We start from the raw sequence: 24,051 nt of genomic DNA, 5'->3' as shown, positions 1-24,051 counted from the left end.
TCGGGGGTTCTCCTTGTGCCGCTTTCTGTTTTGCCTCCCTCCCAGTACGAGACCCTGAGCTGGATCCCAGAAGCGCGCTCGCTCTCTCTCTCTCTCTTCTCCATCTCCCCCCACCGCCGCCCAAGGAGTTTGCATTGGTTGGATCACCTAGGCTTCTCAGGAAGAGCAGAATCAACAAGAACCCCGTTTGTGAGGCCTGCTAGTAACCTTTCCCCACAGCAAAATTTATTATTAAACAATCTTTTTAAAAAGCACAGCACAGTTTATACAATTACTTGTTAAGCAAACTCAGCTCAGATTGAAATGGCACAACCTGCCTTTTATCTTATTTGAAAATTTTAATAAAGTGCCTCCAACCTCTCCAGAGAGAAAATCCCAGCTCCTTAGGCAAAACTCTTGTCCACCTTCATCACAGCTATCCTGCGATCACCTCCCTGAATTCCATGTAGAGGCAGTAAAAAACGCAGGCGGCTGCATTGCCCATCTGGTTAATTAGGCTAAAACGTGGGGCTGACACAAACTTTAAACAACAGCTTAGTAGAGCTGTTCGAAGGCAATGCTACGGCAAATATTTGTATATGAAACACCAACGTAGAAAACATTGGTGCAACAGTATTGGAGCCAGAAAACTTGAAAAACAATACATGCCCCCACCTCAATTTGTTCCTATTTTTCAGTCAACGTTCGTCAGAAACATAAACTATGTAAAAGTAGATTTACAGTTCAATCCTACACTCAGAATGAAACCAGACTGTGTGACTTACTCCCAAGTAAATGTGCATAGTATTGCAGCTTTATTTAGTTTTGCACAGATGTTATGTCTAAAAATAACAGCTATGAAGTTATGCCATAAAATCATTCATGAGAAATATCAAGATTATTATTATTATTTTTTAAAAAAAGGTTTTGTAAGAAAAGGAGACCACCAGAGTTATGGTAAGAAAGATCCAGCTTTATTGAAAATTTATACATAACTCAGTATTGTAATAAATAAATGTAACAGTTTCCACAAAAATGAGTGGGATGCTAGTGAAGGATATATTAACTTGCAAGGGGATTTTGAAGATAATGGCAAGACAGGCCCCCGATGGATACACAATAAATATTAACAGCATTGTGGAGCCAGAATGCAGAGGTTGAACAAAATGAAGAGAAGGGAGCTAAACTAAGAGGTAAATAAATAATTAATAAAAATGGAATTGCCTCTAAAGATGATTTTTTTTGTAAACTGATCACACTTCAGTCGGTCTCATCATTACAATCACTTATTCAGATCACAAGGCTTTTGAAAGGTATAGGTTAAAAAACCTTCTCTCTGAGCACATCAAAAAGTCTTAAATTTATAATTAAAATAAAAATGTGAAACTGCTGCTGAAATAAACATTGGTAAATATAGCGCATCGTAATAAATGGTCTGAGTATAATCTAGCTAAACAATTTTAGGTAGCATATTAAGTATTACACACAACAGGACTGGATGAAATCATTCAAAATTATTTTTGTCTTCTCTCCCTCTGCAGTATTATTACATAAAAGAATGTATTTGAAAGTTATTTCAACAAAAGATTAAAAAGCCAGGGTTTCTCCCCTTCTTAAACAACCCAGGTGTTGCCACAACATTTGAATGCAGACTTATTTAAAAACATGTAATTTTTTTGTCTAAGTCTGCAAGTAAATCAGGGAGAAAGGTGATTTTGAAGGAATATTGCTTGAATCGGAACATGTGGGGTGAGGGAATAAGAAAACAATTTGGGGTAAAGCTGGTCTAGTCAAATGGAAGGTTTAAACATTTTCTGAAGTTTATTATTTGAGATTTTGTCTTTTTAGTCTTGTGTCAGTATTTCCAAAATGTAAGAAGGGTTAAGCTATAAAACACAACAGTATCTTGCCCCATGACAGCTAGTCACTGAAGGACACATTTCTCTTCTTTCTTGGCCATCTTTCCTTTGTTTTGCTCTAGGGTCCTTTCCAAATGCTCATCTTCCTCTTCAGCCCTGGGAAACCAAACACAATTGTCATCAGTTTCCCTAATAAAGCTCTACTTCACACGTCAATGCAATAGGTATTGCACAGAACCTCTCAGAAATTCAAGTCCCAACTACTATTCACTTAAGGGACCCTGGGCGGTGGGAAAGGGAAGGGAGGGCTTGCCATCTGACTGGATGGGTAAGAGCTAAGAGGACAGTCATTACTGTAACCTAGGACTGCACAGATTTTCTACAAATTGAAGTGCTTTAGCACTGGATTGTTGACTTGTCTTCAAAGTTTCCTTTCTTGAATGGTATTAGATGAAACAAGGCTACCATGCAGGAAAAGCACACTCCCGTTAGAGATGTTGGCCAAGATACAAAACTTACTGTTTTTCTTGAGCATCTAAATCTCTGACCAGTGCATCACGTTTATTAACAAGAATAACAAGCTCATCGAGCAAAAGCTGCTCTCTCCTCTTCTGGGCTTCGGTCTTTTGCCAGTCTGAAAAGAAAAGAAAGAAATCCAGAACTGCGTGCTTTGAAAGCTTAACTTACGTATGATCTAAACAAATCAGTGCCAGATCATTGGCTTCCACAATAAAGCCTCTTCTTTGTAGGGACCAATAAGGGTCATTTCATTTCACATTCCTATGGATTTGTGTAACTTTAAACTGCCGAGACTCTCAGTTGATGACTTCAGGTTATAGCTTGATGGGGAAGGGTGGGAAGATGGATAAATCGGACCCAATAATTTTGTTTTCCAACATTAGAGTCTAGGGCATATTAAAAAATGTTCCAATTGTATGAAAACACACTAGTGTGGAGTGAATGGAATCAATTTCCCAGTTTGGAAATTAGGAAACTTGATGATTTGCCTTTATGTGCCCATTTTGCATATCAGTTTGTCTAGGCAAAAAAACCCCCAACCCGCACAGTGTGTGCATATGTATGTAGGAATCATACAGGAAAAATTACAGGAATTGAAACAGGAAAAATTACAGACAAAAAGCCAGCTAAAGCAAATAGAAAAACACTTTTCTTAATCTCACTGTAACCTCCCCTCCCCTCCAAATAGCCTATTCTCTGCTAATTTCTTTCTTGCTACATCTTAGCTGTTGGAAATGTCTCACACTGGGCACCAGATGCTTCAGAATAACTTTAAAAGTGAGTATCAGATAATCAGCATTTTTCTTTGAGGTAAAAACACATCTGCTAGACAGTATTACACAGCTTCTTCCATAGTTGTTCAGACTGTTTGGCAGCTTGCGTAATAGCTGAATCTTAGGCCTTTATCTAGGAAACAATTCCAAATTTGGTTGTTGTTGAAGGTGGAGTACAGATCTACACTCATTTCTTTCACTTCTTCAGTTTTGCTTTAGTTTGTTATTCAAAGACGCTGCAGAAAGAGGGAGGCTTTCTCATACAGGTATTTCCTTTTGGTGTTGTATTGTCTCTTACTTTTTATAAGGCAGTGTTTCATTAAAAAGGGCACATTTAACACTGGAGCCCTCCTCAAGCTCTGAACCAACTGCTCTCCAGGCCAGACTGCAAGGGCCTGCACCTGTCAATCAACCTCCAGTCTGCCCCGCCTCCCTCATTAGGAAGGTAAACAATGAAAAGAAGGAGAAATAGATGATGAAGGAGATAGCAGAACAAATGAGAGGGAAACAGGACACTGGCTTTAAAAGAAAACTCCATCACTTCTGACTCATGTGGTGTCCTCTCCTCAATCAACTTTCTAAAAAACAACAACCAACAACACAAAAAACCAGAGGCAAGACAGTGCAACCCTTTCGGATTTCTCTCTTCTCTCTCCATTGCCCTGGGCAATCATGTTAAAACTCACATGGCTGGTGCTTATTCAGATAAACCTAACAATGCACACCAATGGTTACCATGTGAATCTTCACAAACCACACAAGAATGTGCTGGTTCAAATCCCCCTGACCCCCCTCCAAAGCAAAATTTATTCAAGGCAGCAAACTGTTCAGAAGCTTTATGAAAGCAAGTGGTGCTAGAGTGAATTCAGTCTTGTATTTACAAATTAAAAATTAGATGCAGGCTCATCCAATAAAGGTTAGAACAGCAGTAAAAAGCCATTCTTTAAATTGCCTCCCCAATATACACAGTATATGCAGACTAACAGTGACATAGAGAAAATATATTCCCTCACACACAGCTGCAGAAAACAACAAATATATCTGTAAAAACTACATCCTAGACACTGTGTTTACATGAAAGGACTCCAACAAAGTTTTCAGCATATTTTTGTTGTTGCCACTACTGTATTTATTTAATAACAGCATTTACAGGCTGCCCAGTAGCAGATGATTTCTACTAGTAATGATATACCTACATTTCAACAATAGTTAGCGCCAAAAGTCTGAAAGGCACCAACTCCCTCTGCTTTCAAAAATATGCCTAATTTCTTAGCTGTTCATAATTTGTTGAGATCTTACACTTGAATGCATGTATTCAGAGTGGCAAAATAAAGCAAGAGCACGTGTCATTTATGGCTTAAATATAACAATTCTCCAAAAATGATACGATACAATTCTCTAAGAGTCCCAAACATATTGTTTGAAATAAATTTCTTTTATAGGGCAAATGATCCCATGATACTTGGGCTGCAACCCTCCACACACTTAGTAAGGCGTGAGCTCTATTGAACTCAGTGGGATTTCTAAATCCACATGCACAGGATGCTAAGGTTTGCTAATTAAAATAGTAAACAACCAGACATGAATGCTCATTTCTATTTCCAAAATTTAAAAAGTCAAGAAACTTAACCACTATTATATGTAGGAGCAACCTTACTTATATCAGTTCATGTGAAGGCTATTTAATGTAGTGTAAGTAGATATACGTATTGGCCAACAAAGTCCTCTAGTCCTCAATCTTTTTTTTATTCTGGTCTAGTCAGTAAATAATAATGGCAGTAATCCTTCTGATTACGTTTTCTATTATACCCAAAGATTCAAAATAAAAGAAGACTGTAAGTTCTGTTGTTTCCAATGGGACTTTTTTAAAAAGTAAAAGCTACGAATCACAGCCTCCAGTAACTTTTGCTCCCACCTAAACACATTTATTAGGAAATAGTTGAACTCATTTAGTCTTGGAGTGCTCCAGTTACACGTTCTGAAGTTTGGAAATTAAAGAAAATCATTCACTACACCACTTGACTACAGCAAGCAAGCAAACCCATATGAAGCTTGTTCTGTAAAGTAAGTTAAGATTTAGTTAAATTCAAAAAGCAGACCAGTCTCCACAAAGGAAATGGTTTTTGAAACTTAGAGCAGTTTGTTATATGCTGCAGACACTAGCCATTTAAAGAAAGAAACAGCCACCAAAATGTTCACTGGGTGAAAGCAAGCTGCTTATGTGAATCTAAAGAGTTATTTGGAGCCTAATATGCTGACATCCTTATATGGCGAACAAAAGCAAGATGCATAGAAATTATATTAATCACAGGCTTTTTCTTAACAAAAAAACTTGCTCTGGTCGTTTATTATCTGCAGCTCAGCTAGACCTAACACGCATTACTTTGTTAAGAAATGGTTTTAGAGCTGCCATTCTAAGGAAGTTCCCTTGAAATCAATGTGATTACTCCCATAAGCATGGGTTTAAGGACCAGTATATAGATTGGCTTAAATCTAAGTACTGGGGAACATTGTTTCTTCTGTCACTGGCAAAAACAAATTTTTAAAGAAGGATATAGATTTCAAAATTTTATACAGAATAAAAACCTGCAAAAACTAAAGTATGCAGGGCTTCTTTTTCTGAATCAGTTACTATTTGTTTTCTTTAAAAGGAGATAATTAGTTTGGGAAAAGAAAACACATATTGGTATTCTAGCAGAAATATACTCCAGTATATTGAAAATGACCAAAGTTCTGTAATAAAAACCCCTAAATCTTCTCACTATAAAATAAGCCTTGCAACTTTTGATGAAAATTAAGACTCGTTTTGTAAAGAGCACATTGGGGGATTGCAGTCAAAGCCTTATCTTTAGTTCCAGTCAACTAGCAATCCTGAAAGAGTTTGCATCATCATCAGAGGAAGCCATTTGATAGGATTCTACTGCTGAACCTAATCAATCTATGGAATACTGTGGCAGCGCCGTGTAACAAAGCTAAAATAGATTTACAAATGGGGTTTTAGGGGATAAGCTCCTCCACAGGATTACATATTGATTTTAAATATAAAAGCTTATCATATAAACCATAACTACAAAAATAGTGAACCTATGCATAAATCCTTTTAAGAAGAGCACCCACTTCAAACTCGAAGCCAAGAATGAATCAAGATGTACACATTTCTAAAGGAGATCTATTTGTTGGGTAGAAAAATGAACACACGCCACTCCTAAGGTGTGTAAAACATGAACTTCAGCTGTTCTAAGGAGGCATTAAATTTTAACAAGTGGCGCAATGCATGCAAGAAGGTGGCTGGAACCCAAAGCTCCTCAATACTCAGCTGGTGACTACTCTATGTTTATACTTTGTTTTCATGAGACAGCCTTATTCTGCATTGGTTTTTGGGTCCCTTTAGCTTCACAATAAGATATTTGAGGGGGCTAGCCAGTCAACCTCACAGAGCTATTTTGGTGATTAAAAATGGGCTGAGTGGGAATAAACAGTTTCACCAGCACTAGGTACCTCTGTTGCTAGGATCGGGGCTGAGATTTATCTGCCCCCCCCAATATTTTATTCAAGTCGGTGCTCCTGATCATCAAGAAATATGTGTTGTCGTTTTCTTTCAACACGTAACCAGATTATATGTTGACCTGTGGCTTTTGCTGGGATGGCAGTACTGCTTGTAAAAATAAGAATAATCTATGGCCAAAAGAAAACCAGAATGTGGTTGGTCAGGCCTGTATTCTGTGTGAAAAGCTTCAACACCCCAAAATGATGTTCTATTGCAAACATCTCCATTTTAAACACCGGCTTACAGGTTCACTGAGACTGCAATCCTATGTACACTCAGTTGGAAGTAAGCCACAACTGGATTCAATGGGGTTGTGTGATTCTGTGTGACGGGAGTTGGTTAAGAATGTGAATGCATCCCACAGAAACCAAACCTGTCCTTGGATATACATCTGATTATATCTGCCAATCAGATAAGTTTCCATCTATATCCATAGAGTGGGGTGCAAAATTCCATGGAAATAAGGCATTCCCTGCCTCCAGTGTTTCTCTCTGTTAGTTGTGTTACAGTGTTGAATGAAGAAAACATGTAATCAGCATCTCAGGAATTGCTAAGACTTGTTTCAGTTTAGGGTGAAACGCACCAAAAGCACAAAGTTGCACAGCTGCCTCTCTCCTTACACTCTGCCCCAGTCCCACTAGAAAGCAAACTCCTTGGGACTGTGGGGGCTTCGGTCCCCACAATAAAATACTTGAGGGGGCCAGGCCTCCACAAAGTTGATGGGCATTCCCATTCAAATGGTGTGTGTGCACAGTGTCATTTGATCAATTATGCGGGCTTACCTGGGCCCCCACAATATTTTATTCAAGCTGCCCTGTCCCTTAGATCAATGGATGAAACCATCTGTTGATGGCGCCACATGCCACGGCAATGAAGCAGGCTGTGACTTGAGCAGGTGCTTTTAGTGCTTGTGGCACCAGTTCTCTGAAATTTCTTCCCTTAGAAGTGAAACAAGCCCCAATTTTGCGGTTTCAATGTTTGTTGAAGATGTTGCTTAAAATGAGTGTATTTTATTTCTGGAGTTTCAAATTCTTGTTGGCTTTTTTGTTTTAACACTGTTAAAACACCTGTGTTGTATTTTATATTCTATTTATGTATTTAACTTTTTATATTGGTTTAATGTTTAATTGTACAGTACTGTGTTTCATATTTTTATATTTTATTGTCAGGTAGAGTTGGTTTTTACTCATCACTTTATGGAGAAGTGCCTCAAAAAGTGGGGTATGCCATTTAAAAGAAAAAATTAAAAATAGTGCATGGAGTGATAAGTCAAACCATGGCTTAGCGTGAGTGAGTGAGTGAGCAGGCAGATCCTCCAGTCCTACTGCTTCTTTGCTGCCTGGAGCCACTGTTTGGCTTAGCTTCAAACAAACTATGAGCTGTAGACAAGGTTTTTTCTTGGCTTACTCCTTTGGTTTGTTTGTTTTTGTGTGTGTGTGTTTTTTTGGGGGGAGTACAAATCAGATATAATGCTAAATCATAGCTTAGTTCTGGGGATCATGGCAGCAGCAGAACTGGAGGATGAGCAAAGTGGCTGCAATTTTTGAAGTGACCACCTTTGTTTATGCTTGTGCAACTGGGCCAATGTTACATTTATGCTGCAGATGGACAACCCACTTAATATATTCAGAAGAGCACCATTAACCTGTTAAACTAGATCAGGGGTCAGCAACCTAAGGCCCATGGGCCACAACCGGCCCACGGGGGTTGTTGTATCGGCCCCCGAACCGAGCCGCCCTCTTGGCAAGTCCTCGCACGCTGCGCTAAACCGACACAGCGCGGCATGGGGACTCACTTCTGCAGTGCCAGAAATTGTGTCTGTGTAGATGCAGACACCGGAAATTGCAGGTGCGCCCATTCACGTGCCCCCACCCACAATACAGCCCACAGAGGGGGCTCCACGGCAGTGTACTGGGTGAGGCAAGATAAGCCTTGCTGACCCCTGAAATAAATAAAACATAACTAAGACTAACTTAAGAGGATCTTGGTGGCAGAAGGGGAGTGGGTAACTTTGAGAATCTAGCAGAATAATATAAATAACATTTAAATGTTAAGGCATAAACAACACTATTCAACTTTTGAAAAGCCCTCCAGATGATGTTGCTGATGTTATTATTAATACCAATTATTGTAATGATGTCGCTAGTACATATTTTTTAAAAGAAAAATATGTTTTGCTGTTTTCAGGCCTGCATAAACCTGCTTCATGTCCTTCAAAAGCGAACTCAGTGTTACTTCACACTTTTACTTAAGAAGCCCCCAAACTTCAAAGACTTAGAAGTCTCCCAAAAGACACCTTCTAGATGCCTGGGCCCAAAGTTTTATTTTCTTTTGAACATTTTTTTATTGTTGCTGTCAAATCCATCTTTAGAAAGCAATAAACATGTTAAAGGTTTATGGTTTTTTCAGGATTCCTGTAATTCTTGAGTTTTGTCAAAAAGCTACAAAGAGGTGGATTAGAAAGCTACCTGACACCTCACGCCTTTTCCTCCCAAACTCATGCTTTCAGTGATGTCTCTAAACTAATTAGAATTGATTCATTATGGATCAGGTACCTTATCAGGTGAAGAAAGAAATTACCATGGACAGTCAAAGGGTTAAGAGGTCAATACAGAATAGCAAAATCAATTTGCATTGATTAGACAAAAGGTCCATTTTACAGAGCCCAGAGGATTAACTTTTAAGCAAACATCTTTGAACTGTAAAGGCAGAATATGTGGCTGAAAACTATAAGTAGAACAGCTTTATAAAGAAACCTAGCATATTTAAATAACAAAATAAGGTAAAGCAGTAGTTTAACCTATCTGGATGTTTACTTTTATTATAAATCATCCTTTGGATTATTGTACAGTTCTTTAAAAGCATTAGGAAGAGGAGACCATTGTTTATCCCTTATGTCAATCTGCTCATGAGTATTCATTCCAGTGAAGTGAGTGGCTGCTTAGAAAGATACAGAGAATCAAGAAAATATACGTGCAAAGGGTTGCACTAATGCTGTCATTTTCTCTGAAAAAATGTTTTACTTGACATGTGCATGATATTTTTATAATGAAGATGGGTGGGGTCTATTTTTTCTATGGAAGTACGGTTGCGAACAAATATTTAAGATGTAAAAATAATTAATCTGATGTGTCATTTCTTCTATTTTTGCACTGAGGCAAAACCAGTGCTGTGTGTCAGAGCTGATGCTACTTAAAGAAATAAATAAACGAAAAGTTCCAAATTGATCTAGAAGGGGTCGCACAGCATTTTTGGTTTGCATCTAAAAGCAGAATACTTTCACAGACAGAAGCCTAAACATTCAAAACATTTCTTACCTTCAATGGCAAGCATTGCTCTCAGCTCCCTGTTCAACAGTTCGTACCGCCTCTCTAGGTCATGCTCCTTTTCCCTAGGCAAGTTGCAAAAGTTCATCAATATGTTAATTACTAAATCATTAAACGTTTAAAAGAACCTTTAATTTACATTGATTTTTTGGACTCAGTTAGGACTATAGGTTTAAGCTACTCTAAATAAATGATACATGAGAACAAAGGATTAAGAAGTAGCATTGCTGGATGAACATTCAGCAAAAGGCCTGGATGGTGCTCAGAAGGCTGGGTCTCCTTGTGGGTCGCTGGGCAAGAGAAGCAGAGCAGGAAAATCCTGGGTGCATTCCTAAGGTGGTCTGAGGAGCAGGGGAGAGCTCAATCCCTGTATTTAAGGGACTTCCCTCCAGCGGTTCTCGACCTGGGGGTCCCCAGATGTTGCTGGACTACAACTCCCATCATCCCTGAGCTCTGGCCTTGCTAGCTAGGGGTGATGGGAGTTGTAGTGGGTCTGGGGACCCACAGGTTGAGAAAGGCTGCAACTCTGTTTGCAGCAGCACCCTCCCTCCCTCCCTGTGTGCTTCAGGGTTGCCACTAGGGGGCCAGGCAGGAATTTCCCCCAGTCTGCATTTTGGATCACAGGTTGGTTTTTTGTCTACTTCACAATGAATATTTTATTTATTTGTTTATTGAATTTATATACCGCCCTATACCCGGGGGTATCAGGGTGGTTCACAGAACAAAATCAAAAAATAAAATCACAATATATATAATCAAACAACAACAACAACCCAATAGCAGGACAGAATGCTAGATGGACTGCTGTGTTGTTTAATTAGGCTAATCTTATGGATTTGGTCATTTTTGGCAGTTTAGGTGAGGGAAAAGAAATAGTTTGGTTTAGCCTGGTGACGTCCTTTAGGCACCTTTCAGTTGGTGGACTGGCTCCAAGGCTCTGTAGTTTAGAGGGCAAGACTCCCTTATCCACCTGGGACTCTGCGGTCCTAGAGGGTGGGGACTAGGGAGCCATGTCCTAATTCAGAGCTTTCCAAAGTGTGTGTCGCGACATGTTAGTGTGTCGGCTGCAATGTGTAGGTGTGTCCTTCTGGATTTGGAAAGGAGTTAGTTTAACCTCTGGTTTGCTAGTAAAACTGAATTACTGTGTTGTGAAATGATGCATGTCTAAAATGTGTGTCACAGCATTAAAAGTTTGGAAAGCTCTGTAGGCAAGGGAAAGTCGTCCAATGGCTATAGTTATACAGTTAAGGTGGTTTCCGCCCCATAGTCGTCATCCTCTGCTAATTTCAGTTTAAGGTCTAAATAAAAGCGGCCTGTTCAACCCTAGCTGATGTGTCTGCCTCTTCATTTGCCTATTGGGATGCAAGTCCATTTACTTTAAAGGATTTTCTTCTACTTTCGAACATCATTGCTCCATAGGACATAATACATTGTCTTCAGAGTTAACAGATGAATGGAGGCATTATATGTAAAATAATACGCTGAAGTAGAAGGAACCACGTATATTAATACTCAGGGTTCAAATGTGGAATTGGGTTCACCAGATGTGGTTCTGCAGCCTTCTACCACTGAATGCTTTGTCCTCAGAGAAGAGTGGTCCACTTATTCTGCAGCCACAGGCAATCTGGCTGCATATCTGTCTGTAAGGAGCACAGGATCCATACTCAGTGGAATGTGCATCTGGAAACCATCAACCTTTCCTTATTTCTGAAAGGGTCGTAGAAATCTTCAGAATGGGATTGCTCTCCCTTGCCTGTGGTGACATAGCTTCATCTGAAGTTCACTAAAGTCTTCTTCCACTCCTTATCCCTGGTCAGCTATTGGGTCAAGGCCCATTGTCCCTTTTTTAATGCCATCCACAGGCAGTGGTATTGGGTGTTGGCAGTTCAGCTCAGTTCAGATGATCATTTGGACCATGATTATGAAGCTGAGAAAAAGTGTTGGGGCTGAGTGTTCCTCCTTAGCCCTAGATCATATACTGGCTTGTTAACTGACAGCTGCCTGCTTTGGACATAGTGCAGAACTTTTTTTGGGAAACTAAGATGCAAAGTGGGAAAGAAGGAACAGTTTGTCCCATGCTGTTTTTTTGTGCCTGCACAACTATCCAGACCAAAGCAGCATATGTGCCTGTTGTGAAAACAGAAGATACCTGGGAGCCACAACCAGAGAGAGAAGGCAATATTGGGCTAGCGGGAAATATTTGATATAGGATGGTTTCTTATATTCTTTCTTATATTCTTTGTAATGTGTGAACAGAAACTTTATGTTTACCTCTCAGCCACATTCCCTGCACTAGCCTGCATAGACGGTTTCTGCATCTGGCAGAGGCTAGATAAAAAGGTCCACTTCAGAGATTACAAGGAAGGACAGAAGATGCAAGTCACTTGCACTCCTTGCTCCCTGAAGCCATTTCTAAAAAGCACACTTTCCCAGATTTTCACATTTGTAGCACGCAATTTAATTTAAGTGCCTGTCATTTGCATATTACTCTGATGCAATTTATTCATTAGCTCTCAGTAACATAAAAAATAGGAAATTTATCTGCCGTCCATTGTCCCCTCCCCCCTTTTCCCGCACACCACAATCCTATTGATTCAGCCTATAGGTGATACTGTACAAGTGATACTACACAGTGTTATTCTGCTTGTATGTAGTTTCCCCCTTCAATTCAGTGGTGATCTGTGTGTGAATTACATCTGGATCTCTAACATGCAAAGGCATCTGTAAATCTTTTGATTAAGGCTGAATATGCAGATCCTGGGACCATTCATTTTCATGTTCTAAATTTAGGATCAGGCCATTATGCTTACAAAATTGTGTGCTTCAAAAGTTTCTGACTGAAATGCTGGAAAATCTGTCGTCCTACAGAAAGAAAGCAGAAAGGTTCAACAGTTTTGGCCAATCAGTATATATACTTACAGCAGGGAGAGTTGATTCATCCTCCTTATTAAGGCATTCTTCTTATTGACCAACATGAACCATTCTTGCATCATAGCTTCTTCTTCCTCAGTGTTTCTCCCTGTTTTAAAAACACATACAAACTTACGCAAGAAGATTAACACAGAGATAAACCTGAACTTTTTCTCTCATAGGTTATCTAGATGATAAGAACAGTATAAATATGAAATACATATTTATAGATTTCTGGGGTGGGGGATGCAATATAGTTGTTAGTGCCCAAAGAGCCATGAGCAGCCTGACACACATGCACATGGACCTCTTAATGTCCTTTGCTCTGCAGTGCTCCACAAGCCCTCAAGAGCTGCTCTCAAAGCCAGAGAGGGGGAAACGGTCTCCGTGCACACGCAACAGACCTCTTGGTTCTGGCTCAGAGGGGAACATTGTTTTCAAAAGCTATTACGGATGTTACTTTTCCAAGAAAAAATCTGCCAAACCCAAGTGTCAAAATGGTCAGAGATTAGTCTAATGGGAGAAGCATTAATACTCAATATACTAATAAGCCTCCCAGAAACCTTTGTGTTATTCTAATCAATTTAAGTTTTTATCTGATTTTTTATGTGTAGAAAATTCAAAACCAGGGTTCAGTCACTTGTGAAAACAAAGGCATGCTAAGTCTTCAACCTGGTTTGAGGCAGTTCTAACTGACAAGTATAAATTATTTCCTCACTTCTAGAAAACTCACCCAATCATTCTTACATGCAAATGTATGCCTACAATGAACTTTTAGTGTACTAGAGGTGATATTTTTACCATCCTAATTTTAGTTTTGAGAATGCTTGCAACATGGTGGAAATGGTTGTAGTAAATAATGATAAATAAATAACTGTGTTTAACAGAGCAATCCTAGTGAAATGAGATTTACTCTTAGGTCAGATTGTACAGGATTATTGTCTATGGTATGTCACACATATGATTTTTAAGTGCTTATGAAATAGCCCAGTATTAATATTCACACTGCAGACTGCAATGAAGACTGAGAGAACAGTGGCTTATCTAAAACTATCTAATGACTTGAACCCAGCACTCTCTACCACAAGTTCTTAATCATGACATTCTTCAAGATTGTTTTGATTGGAATTTTGCAATCTAAACATGTGGAACTCAAAACTCCCAAAGTAATTTGCCAACAGATTTCTCTTTTGTAACAGAATGATGAGGTAACAGAAGTGGGAGGTAAGCACTTGAGTAGGAATCCTTTAACAAGCACATATAGAAATTGGTGATGTCACACTGCTTCTGTGAACAGGCATGAAGGTGGCAAAAGGCTATGTGGAAACTGATTTTTAAGTTGTACCTGTATATTGGTAAAAATGACTTTTATTATTAGTGTTTTTTTATAAAAAAAAACCCCACACCACATGTTTATTTTAAATTAACTACAATTCAAAATAAATTCATTTTACTGTGAAATATTTAAGGGCTTCACAACTTCATAATAGCTGAAGCTGGTAAAACCTGTGTGGTGGCCTTATTCCATTACGGAAGAGAAGTGGGGTCCAGTTGGACCAGTGAAGAGTCACTGTATGAAGGATTTCCTGCAGTAGTTTCATTCTCCCATTGCACAAGGTGGGGGTGAATGTACGAAATTCACACATGATTGCTGACAGTTCCTGTTAAATTATGTGAATGGTAAAAACTAAGATGTACCGGTACTTCCCCAGTTTGGGGATATATGCAAATCAATACTGACAAGGACGTAAAGGTGCCTGCTAATATTCACTGGTGCATCTCCAATTTTGGGGAAGTGGGATGCTCACATAATTAATTGACTAATTCATCTGGGTTGTCCTAACACTGAATGCCAACATTCAGCAAAATTTGGAAATGCTTTGTAACATCTGTACTAGATTAGCAAGAGAAATGTCTTCTCAACAGTCCTTAACCTATTGTAACATATGTAGTTCTCAAGATTAAAATGGAAGGAGACAAAATAGCTAATCAAGTTTTAAGACTTCTTCTTTAATTAAAATTCATGTGCCGCAAAAGTATGTTGGCTAGTTATAAATAATTGTTCTGGGTTACTTATTCTTCCTTTGATATTGACTCACTCTGTGATCTCGTAGACGAATCTCTCTCTGTATCTCAGCTTCCCATCTGAAGTGTAACATTTTGACACTTGTGCAAGTGCTAATTGATGTTTACTATGTGTCCTGCAATCATCTAATGAAATGTGTTATATAAAAGTAGCTATATGCATTTGACACAGTTCTCCCTCAATAAAAGCTAAAACCAATGTATGGCAAAAATTATTTGCTCTGAGACCAAATATTTTCCACATTTACCTTTGCTCCACAAGGTATATTTGGACACAGTAGGCTGGAATGCAGTTGATTCCATTGCTACATTACAACCAGCTTTGGGAAGGACGCATGAGGGCTCCAGCATCCTGTCACAGACCTCCTTCCCAAATCCTGGGAAGCTTCTGCCCAGCTTAGAGAGGGAAGTGCGTTGCTGACGTGAGCAATATCGAGATGTCAGGTCCTCACCTTGCCCTCGCAAGCTGCTGCCCCTGACCCTAACTGTTCCCCTACTAAAAATTTTGCCACACGCCACCGGCATCCTGTACTCGCAGTGGCCAACCAGAGGCAAAGCACCTCGGATACTGGTGATATAACATAGCCATTGTGCTATGATTGATAGCCTTCTTCTGCATGAATTTGTCTAACCCCCTTCCAAGTTGGTGACCATCACTACACTTTGTGATAATCAACTCCATTTGAAGTGTGAAGAAGTATCTCCTTTTGTCTGTCCTCAATTTTTCAGCGTTTAGCTTCAATGGATGACTCTAAGCTTCAGTATTATGATAGAGAAAAACTATTCACTTCTTCTACATTTTGCATAAACTTAAGCTTTCCCCCCTCAAACGGAAAAGCCCCAAATATTGTAACTTTATAGATAAATTGCTCCAGCCCCATTATTATTTTGGTAGCTCTTTTCTGCCCACCTTTCCTATCTCTACAATATCCTTTTTTGAGGTGCAGCAATTAGACTTGTACACAGTTATGAAACAGGTTTCTATAATGGCATTATGGTGCTGGCAGCTTTATTTTCAATTCTTTCCCCTAATGATCCCTAACATGGAATAGCAGTAGAAAAGGCACCAGAGGTGTGGGAGAGTTGATTTTGTAGTAGAAAGGAGGGATAATGGTGGGGGAGATGGCCAAAGAATGGGACTAAAGCAGTATGTGGAAGGGTTGGGTGAGGACAGCAGGGCAGTCAGCATCAACGGAGACACGAAAGGGGGAGAGGAAGCAGGCAGGACAAGAAGGGAGGATAGATCAGAGCAGATGGTTTTTATTCTAGCATATTAATATGTCAACTTTCAAACTTGACATGAGCCAACAGTGTGACGCGGCAGCTAAAAAAGCCAATGCAATTCTGGGCTGCATCAATAGGAGTATAGCATCTAGATCAAGGGAAGTAATAGTGCCACTGTATTCTGCTCTGGTCAGACCTCACCTGGAGTACTGTGTCCAGTTCTGGGCACCACAGTTCAAGGAGGACGCTGACAAACTGGAACGTGTCCAGAGGAGGGCAACCAAAATGGTCAAAGGCCTGGAAACGATGCCTTACGAGGAACGGCTAAGGGAGCTGGGCATGTTTAGCCTGGAGAAGAGGAGGTTAAGGGGTGATATGATAGCCATGTTCAAATATATAAAAGGATGTCATATAGAGGAGGGAGAAAGGTTGTTTTGTGCTGCTCCAGAGAAGCGGACACGGAGCAATGGATCCAAACTACAAGAAAGAAGATTCCACCTAAACATTAGGAAGAACTTCCTGACAGTAAGAGCAGTTCGACAGTGGAATTTGCTGCCAAGGAGTGTGGTGGAGTCTCCTACTTTGGAGGTCTTTAAGCAGAGGCTTGACAACCATATGTCAGGAGTGCTCTGATGGTGTTTCCTGCTTGGCAGGGGGTTGGACTCGATGGCCCTTGGGGTCTCTTCCAACTCTATGATTCTATGATTCTAAACCTGTTACTACACATGTACAAAGTGCCACTGTCTTCTCACTAAAAGCCAGCAATTATTCTCAGCACATTGAATGACAGCTTCCACATCTAGCTATGTTTTCCACACAAGACTGACTCCATAACTCTTATTTAGAAATTAAGTCGTACAACATGACATAAATTTTTGAATTCATGCATTGTTCACACCTACATATCCCATTGCCCAGAAACTAAACAAACACACAAAAACTTTTAAAATGTAATAAATGCTTGCTTTCAGTTGCATACAGTTTTCCTCCACTCAGAAATCAATTTAACTTTTCATTTTCCAAAACACATCCTTTTCTAAATTGAAAGAACAAAGTATTCTAATCAATAGACAAAATAATGATGATTGTTTCATTTGAGCCATGGCACATTGGAGCATAGCAGAATGTATTTGCAATGCTTGATGGTTCAGTTCTGAAAATGTGAAGTGATAATCTCCCCTTGTATGCAGAGTATATCATGCCAGTGGGTAATCATAACCAGCACCTGCTATGTCTGAGATTACGGAGAATATCTTCCAGATTTGGGGAGGGATGGGGAGTCAAGTCAATGTGATATCTAGAGAGGCTCATATACAAAACTTTTTATTTCAGAAATTTACTGACAAGCTCACAAAAAAGCAAGGAAATAAGAAACTCCCTTACACTCCCCACCCACAAAGAATCTCTCTTCCCAAGACACACAGACTAATTACTAGGGTAAGAGAGCTGGGGGGAAATCACATCTGGCAACCAAAGTGACCCTTTGGTTTCAGATAGTACATGAACAGATGAGTCTAAAAAGCCCGGGACACAAACAAGCCCCTCTAGCGGCTCATTTACTAGAACTAATGTATTTAGCGTTAACTCTGAAAGTGTACACTCGATTCTTACCAACCTAAGCCTTCTGATGTATATTTTGCTCTAGAAATGCTCTTAAAAAACCTGTGGAATTGCAGGTGGTTCAGATGAACATGCCCTGCCACTCCCCTCAGCTGCAGCTTTGGAGTGATGCAGGGAAATAGTTAATGCAGTTTGCTGCAACACGTACGCCTGGCACCTACCATTTCAGAGAACTGCAGTTCTCTGAAAGGTGGAGCCCTATCTGATCTTTTCATTGAGCAACCACAGGTCATTACTGAGGAAGGTAGACAGCTGATGGTTGCTGCAGATGTGTAACCCAACCCATGAACTTGACACCTAGGCTTCTGTCACATATTAAGGTCTGATGGACGATTTTTGCTCAGTCACTTTGTTCAGGGGAGTGGATTTGTCAACTTGTAATTGTTTTTAGACCTGATGACCTGGAACTGAAATTTGAAGAGCAGTCCAACAGAGACCTGTTGGGATAATTTCTACTTTAGATGCCTTCTGGAGATAGCAGAGGGGGAATATGTCACAATTTATTGTAGATGAGTTAGTTACTCTGAATTTAGGCACCCGCTCTCTACTATGGACATTCAGAGGGCTCATAGATCTTGGGTTCAGAAGGCTGCATATGAATTGCTCCCAGGAATACAGTGTTTAGGTCTGAATGCTACTGGCAAAAATAGCTGATTTTTAAAAGCTAAAAATCAGAAGCTAAAATGTGACAAAACCACCCTGGAGGTGTTCTAATACATCTGTCCCAAGACTCTGAGCAGGAGGTGTGCTTTCTGCCCTTATACAGCAGCAGTGCAGGCAGCTGGGTTTCCTTAGTGGTGGGGGAGTCCCAATTAAATTAATAGTGTTTCCCAAAGTGGGTGATACCTGCCCCCTGGGGGGTGCTGGAACAATCGGGGGGGGGGGGGTAGCAGCCTCAGGTGCAATTGGGGAGCATTGAATAAAAATAAAGAGGGTGGAAGCATAAAGAAAAAAGCAATAGTTTTGGACTGAGCTTAGTTGTGCAGTGCAGAGAGCTGACTGGCCAGAGAAAAAGTGAGAGACAGAAATGTCTCTAAGTTCAACTGGAAGGATAATGAGTGTGGGTGATCCCATATCAGGTGATCCAACTTTTTTACCTCATGTCACCCAATATTCTTAATATTTTATACACTTGTTGAATGATCAAAACTAAGTTTAAATATAAAATTTTAGCTTTTTATCTCATCCCGTTTTTTAGTTACGAGGGTTTGAAATATTAAAAAAAAAGACAATTTGGCCTTGTCAGACAAAAAACCTTAAAAGCTCAGCCCAGAATTGAGATACGTCAAAACTAAAAATACCAATCTCTTCAGAACTTTATGGGTTTTAATATATGTCACAAGATGAACTTACTTTAAATTTAAAATAAAAGTTGCAAAATTTAAATTTTTAAAAAGTGATAAAAATTAATATGATTTTAAAAATTCAAAAAATGTATTGATTATTTAACATTTCTAAGATCCACCTGCAAAATTTCATCTTGGTATCTCAGTGGGATCACAATGGAAAAAAATATTTTGTACATGTCTACCTTATTGGGTTCTATTTAGGATAAATGGGTCTTCTTGGAGTAAAATATAAGAGAAGAAATAAGACTTCAAACTATAGTATCAGTTACTTCAGGAATTTCTTTAGAAAGTTATGCAATTAAAAGGTATTTGTAAAGCTAGTCAGCTTTTCTTCTAAAAACATGTTCCAAAGTAGAGTGATAGCTTGCTGTTGCATTATAGAATTAACGCTTTGAAATAATTATTGTTAGTACTTCATTTCATGAACATTACAACAAAATACATATCAAACAAGATTATGGAAAAAACCTTACACAATGAAATGGGTCTGAAAACATTTCTTCTTTCATTATTTATACTTTACACCAAACGGTTTTCAGCACTTGTTGCAGTCAACGTTTCATTTTTTGACAAAGTGTAAGTGCGGCCAGTTGCAGTTCTTGGGTTGACCCTTGTTAGAACTTGTGGTCGCCCTAAGTTAAGTACATCCTGACTAGATGGGTAAACAAATGATGATACTGGGCCTGGCGGGTGGAAGGAGGTCACAGTTGCTTCTTCGCTTTCATAGCCCATAGGTCAACCACCAGGTTTTGTTCCCAGGTCACATACCCAGTGATCTCAGCCATATCTAGATATTTTGTACCTCCTTCAATGTCAAACTTCTCACTCTCATTGCTAAAGGAGTACACCTCGGTCACAATTCCTGTTGGACTGGGTGTAGATGGAACAAAGCAATGAAATCCTTGTGTTCCCTTGATTACTTACACTCTTTCTAAGTGGTGTTTTAGGAACATTTCTTCTTTTCTGTACTCATTTGTTGAGAATAAGAACTAGATAGAAGGGATGTTATCTTGGCACCAGTTAAAAACCTCCAGCAGTGTCAGTTTTGTTTGATACGTATTTTGTTGTATTGTTCATGAAATGAAGTTTTAACAATACAGTGGTACCCCGCAAGACGAACGCCTCGCAAGACGGAAAACCCGCTAGACGAAAGGGTTTTCCGTTTTGGAGGCGCTTCGCAAAACGAATTTCCCTATGGGCTTGCTTCGCAAGACGAAAGCCCATAGGGAAATCTCTGGGACAGCGGGGAAGCGCAGCGCGTCTTCCCCACTGTCCTCGGACCTCCTCCGAAGCCGGGCGGTGGGGCGGAGAGACCTCCTCCCGCCGCCAGCCTTCGGAGCATCCTTCCGAAGGCTGGCGCTTTAGAAGTGCTCGGGGAAAGCAGCGCGCTTCGCTGCTTTCCCCGAGCGCTTCTAAAGGCGGGCGGCGGTGAGGGAATCCCTCGGACCCCCGCCGGACTTCAAAAGAGCTTCGGGAAGTCCGGCGGGGGTCCAAGGGATTCCTTCACCGCCGCCCGCCTTTAGAAGCGCTCGGGGAAAGCAGCGCACTTTGTTGCTTTCCCCGGAGTGCTTTTAAATGCGGGCGGCTGGGAGGGAATCCCTTGGACCCCCGCCGGACCTCCCGCAGCTCTTTTGAAGTCCGGTGGGGGGAGAAGGGCTTTTCTTCCCACCGCCAGCCTTCAGAACAGCCTTCTGAAGGCTGGCGGTGGGAATAAAAGCCGTTCTCCCCCCGCCTGCCTACAGAAGAGGTTCGAGGAAAGAGGCGAAGGAGCGCTGCCCCTTCACCTCTGTCCCCGGAGCTTGCCGTTCTCCCCCGGCCTGCCTTCAGAAGAGGTCCGGGGACAGACTGTCCCCGGACCTGGTCTGAAGGCAGTCTCCATAGGAACACATTAATTGATTTTCAATGCATTCCTATGGGAAACCATGCTTCGCAAGACAAAAAACTCGCAAGACGAAGAGACTTGCGGAACGAATTAATTTCGTCTTGCGAGGCACCACTGTAATTCTTTCAAAGCGTTAATTCTATATTGCAACAACAAGCTATCACTCAATATGCTAACACAATTGACAGGTTTTGACCCATCAGTGTAGACTTTGGCCACTTTGATTGCTTCATTCATTTTACAGTGGTGATTACCTCAGTCTCTCTTCACCTGTACCATGATTTTGCTTACATTCTTTCTCCCTGGTTTATTCCCAGCACCTCGGGACTTTATTTCTGTCAGTGTTTGTAAAAAGCAAAAAAAAAGAAGGAAAGGGTTCTGACCTCCCTTTATCTCCTCAGTCTCCTTGTCGGCACAAAGAGAGTCCATGAGATTATCCTTGCAGAGTTTTATTCTTAAAAGTCTTTGTGCAAAACACGACTGAATAACTATACACACCAGCACTAACCAACCAACCCAACCTCCAGACACCAGCCTCAGCACAAACTAACATTTCTCACTTATATATACAACTTGGTGCAGACCGCTGAGTCATGCTGACCCAGCTTTATTCGCATTAAAGAAACAGCGGTCATTTTAGCCATGACAATTTCAGTTGCTAGAAGTTTGTGTCTCACATGGTAAACAGTTCACAACAGACTTCAGAGGAAGGCAGTTTTGATCTGAAACTCAACTAACTGTCAATTTTTGCAGAGACAGAAAAGAGTGCTCTATAATCATGAGGAATATTCTTTCCAGGATTCTTGGCAGATGGCCAATTTATACAGCCACATAATGGCTATCTGTATAAATAAATATTATTGTAAATATTGCATTGATTGTTGTATTGTATTGTATTATTGTATTAAGATCTGTTCCAAACTGGGTTCAGGCCTGGCCATGGGACTAAGTCTTCCTTGCAGACTCTTGCTTTGCAGAGAGCAGAACAGAGGGAATGCAACCTTGCTCCTGCTTCCTAAACACTTCATGGCTTTTGATACCATTCCAGGATTGGCCCTGGAAACTGGAGTCACTGTGTTACAGCGGTTCTGTTCCTACCTCTGAAACAGAGTCCAGAAAGTAGCACTGGGAGAGCGCATTTCAGCCCACTGGAGGTTTTGTCACTCGGTACCACATGTCACTGTCTTATCTCCAATGATAATTAGTAGCTATATGAAGCCACTGGAAGCACTCATTAGGAGTTTTGGAAGAGGGTGGCATCACACAGTTTGAATCTGCAGAACGGGGTGAGTTCCCGTTGCTTTGTCCCAGCTCCTACCAACTTAAGAGTTCAAAAGCATACCAGCGCGAGTAGCTAAATAGGCACCACTGCAGCGGGAAGGAAAACGGCGTTCCCATGCGCTCTGACACTTCTCACAGTGCCCCGTACGTGAGAAGCGGTTTAGTCATGCTGGTCACATGACCCAGAAAAGCTGTCGGTGGACAAACGCCAGCTCCCTCGGCCTGAAAGCGGAGATGAGCATTGCATCCCATTGTTGATTTTGACTGGACTTAACTGTCCATGAGTCCTTTACCTTTACCCTCACCTGATATAACTCAACCCTATTTATCTAACATCTGACTCGGGAGAAGTGTGCATGTGCAGACAGATGAGAGAAAACAAGCTGAGCTGGAATCCTGGCAGGATGGAGGCAGTGTCAAAGGTATACACAGCAGTTGGTGAAACTGGCCCCCTCCAGGGGCTTAAGTGCAAGGAAGCCGCAAAAAACCCAGGTGTTGGAGTCCTCCCATCCTCCCATGACACCTGAGGTACCCTGCAACCAAGTTCAGCACTCCAGACCTGCTTTGCCCATAGAAGGAATCCACTGGGATGTCCAGCAGGAAAAGCTGCTGCTGCTGCTGCTGCTGCTGCTGCGGGAGGGGACATAAAGGGACCCTCAGAATGGCTTCCATGCAGAGAGCAGCATGGGTGCCCCTGTATAGCACTGAAGAAGCGTGTTCCTCCTGTCCAGGCAACCTCACCTGCTTCTCAGAGTTTTTTCTGGAGCGGTAAATGTAACTCCTTGACAAGGGTGCAAGGGGGCTCTGGGCATGGTAAGTGAGTTGTTTCCATGTCTGAAAAATTGGCCAATCGCCTACCCCTTGAAGGAGAAGATCCGCAGTCTGGGGGTGCTTTGGGATCCCACTTTCTCACTGGAAGTGCAAGAAGCTTCAGTAGCTAGAAGCACCTTTTACCAGCTGTGCTTGGTATGACCGTACTTTGACAGGGAAAGCCTGCCCATGGTAGTTCATGCACTGGTTACTTCAAGGCTGGATTACTGCAGGAAAGTGCTCCATGTGGAGCTTCCCTTGCACTGCAATAAGTACAGAATGCTGTGCAATGATTGCTTACGGAAGTGAAATGCTAACAGTATCTCTGCTCAGAGATATTCACGGTTGCCCACTTGCTACTGGGCCAATTTCAACTGTTACTATTAACAGCCCTTAACAGCTGGGGATCAGTTTACTTGTGAGATCACCTTACGGCACGTAAGTCCGCTTGATCGCTCTGATCTGCAGAACTGTCATTGTTACAGGTGCCACAGAATGTATCCTTCAGTGTGGCAGCACCCACACTTTGGACCTCCCTGCCCACTGACACCAGAAAGGTGCCTTCCTTCATTTTACTCTTTCTAGTGCCCGCTAGAAACATTTTTGTTTAGGCAAGCCTATCGAGACAGGCTGACACGGGTTTTAATCAGTTGGAGGCAGTAAAGCTTCTAAATTACCAGTTGCTGAAAACCACAGCAGGAGAGAACGCTTTTGGGCTCAAATTCTCTTGCAGGATTCCCACCGGATGATGGACTAAATGGGCCATTTGCAGACCCCTCAAGTGTCCCTAGTTTCCGGGGACACCCCTGATTTAGAGAAGCCAGTCTGGTTCCTAATTTGATCCTGGAATGTCCCATTTCCCTATTTTCTTTGGAGCAATGTTGGAG

At 41.0% G+C, this 24,051-nt stretch overlaps 1 protein-coding gene across 4 annotated transcripts in view; it reads right to left on the bottom strand.

The window, feature by feature from the left end:
• Positions 1-931: 931 nt before the first annotated feature.
• EHBP1 (EH domain binding protein 1) overlaps positions 932-24,051 on the bottom strand; it is a 280,836-nt gene continuing 257,716 nt past the window's right edge. For all 4 annotated transcript variants that reach the window (XM_082215741.1, XM_082215743.1, XM_082215742.1 and 1 more), the window contains 4 exons: positions 12,923-13,022; positions 9,995-10,068; positions 2,358-2,472; positions 932-1,994 (listed from right to left, as the gene is read on the bottom strand). In XM_082215741.1, coding sequence (XP_082071867.1) covers positions 1,904-1,994; positions 2,358-2,472; positions 9,995-10,068; positions 12,923-13,022 — 380 coding nt within the window. In that variant the 3' untranslated portion in view covers positions 932-1,903. The remainder of the gene's footprint in view (positions 1,995-2,357; positions 2,473-9,994; positions 10,069-12,922; positions 13,023-24,051) is intronic.

Source organism: Podarcis vaucheri, assembly GCF_965113315.1.
Source record: "Podarcis vaucheri genome assembly, chromosome: 3".
Lineage (NCBI taxonomy): Eukaryota > Metazoa > Chordata > Lepidosauria > Squamata > Lacertidae > Podarcis > Podarcis vaucheri.
This window is presented reverse-complemented; position numbering and strand designations above follow the sequence as displayed.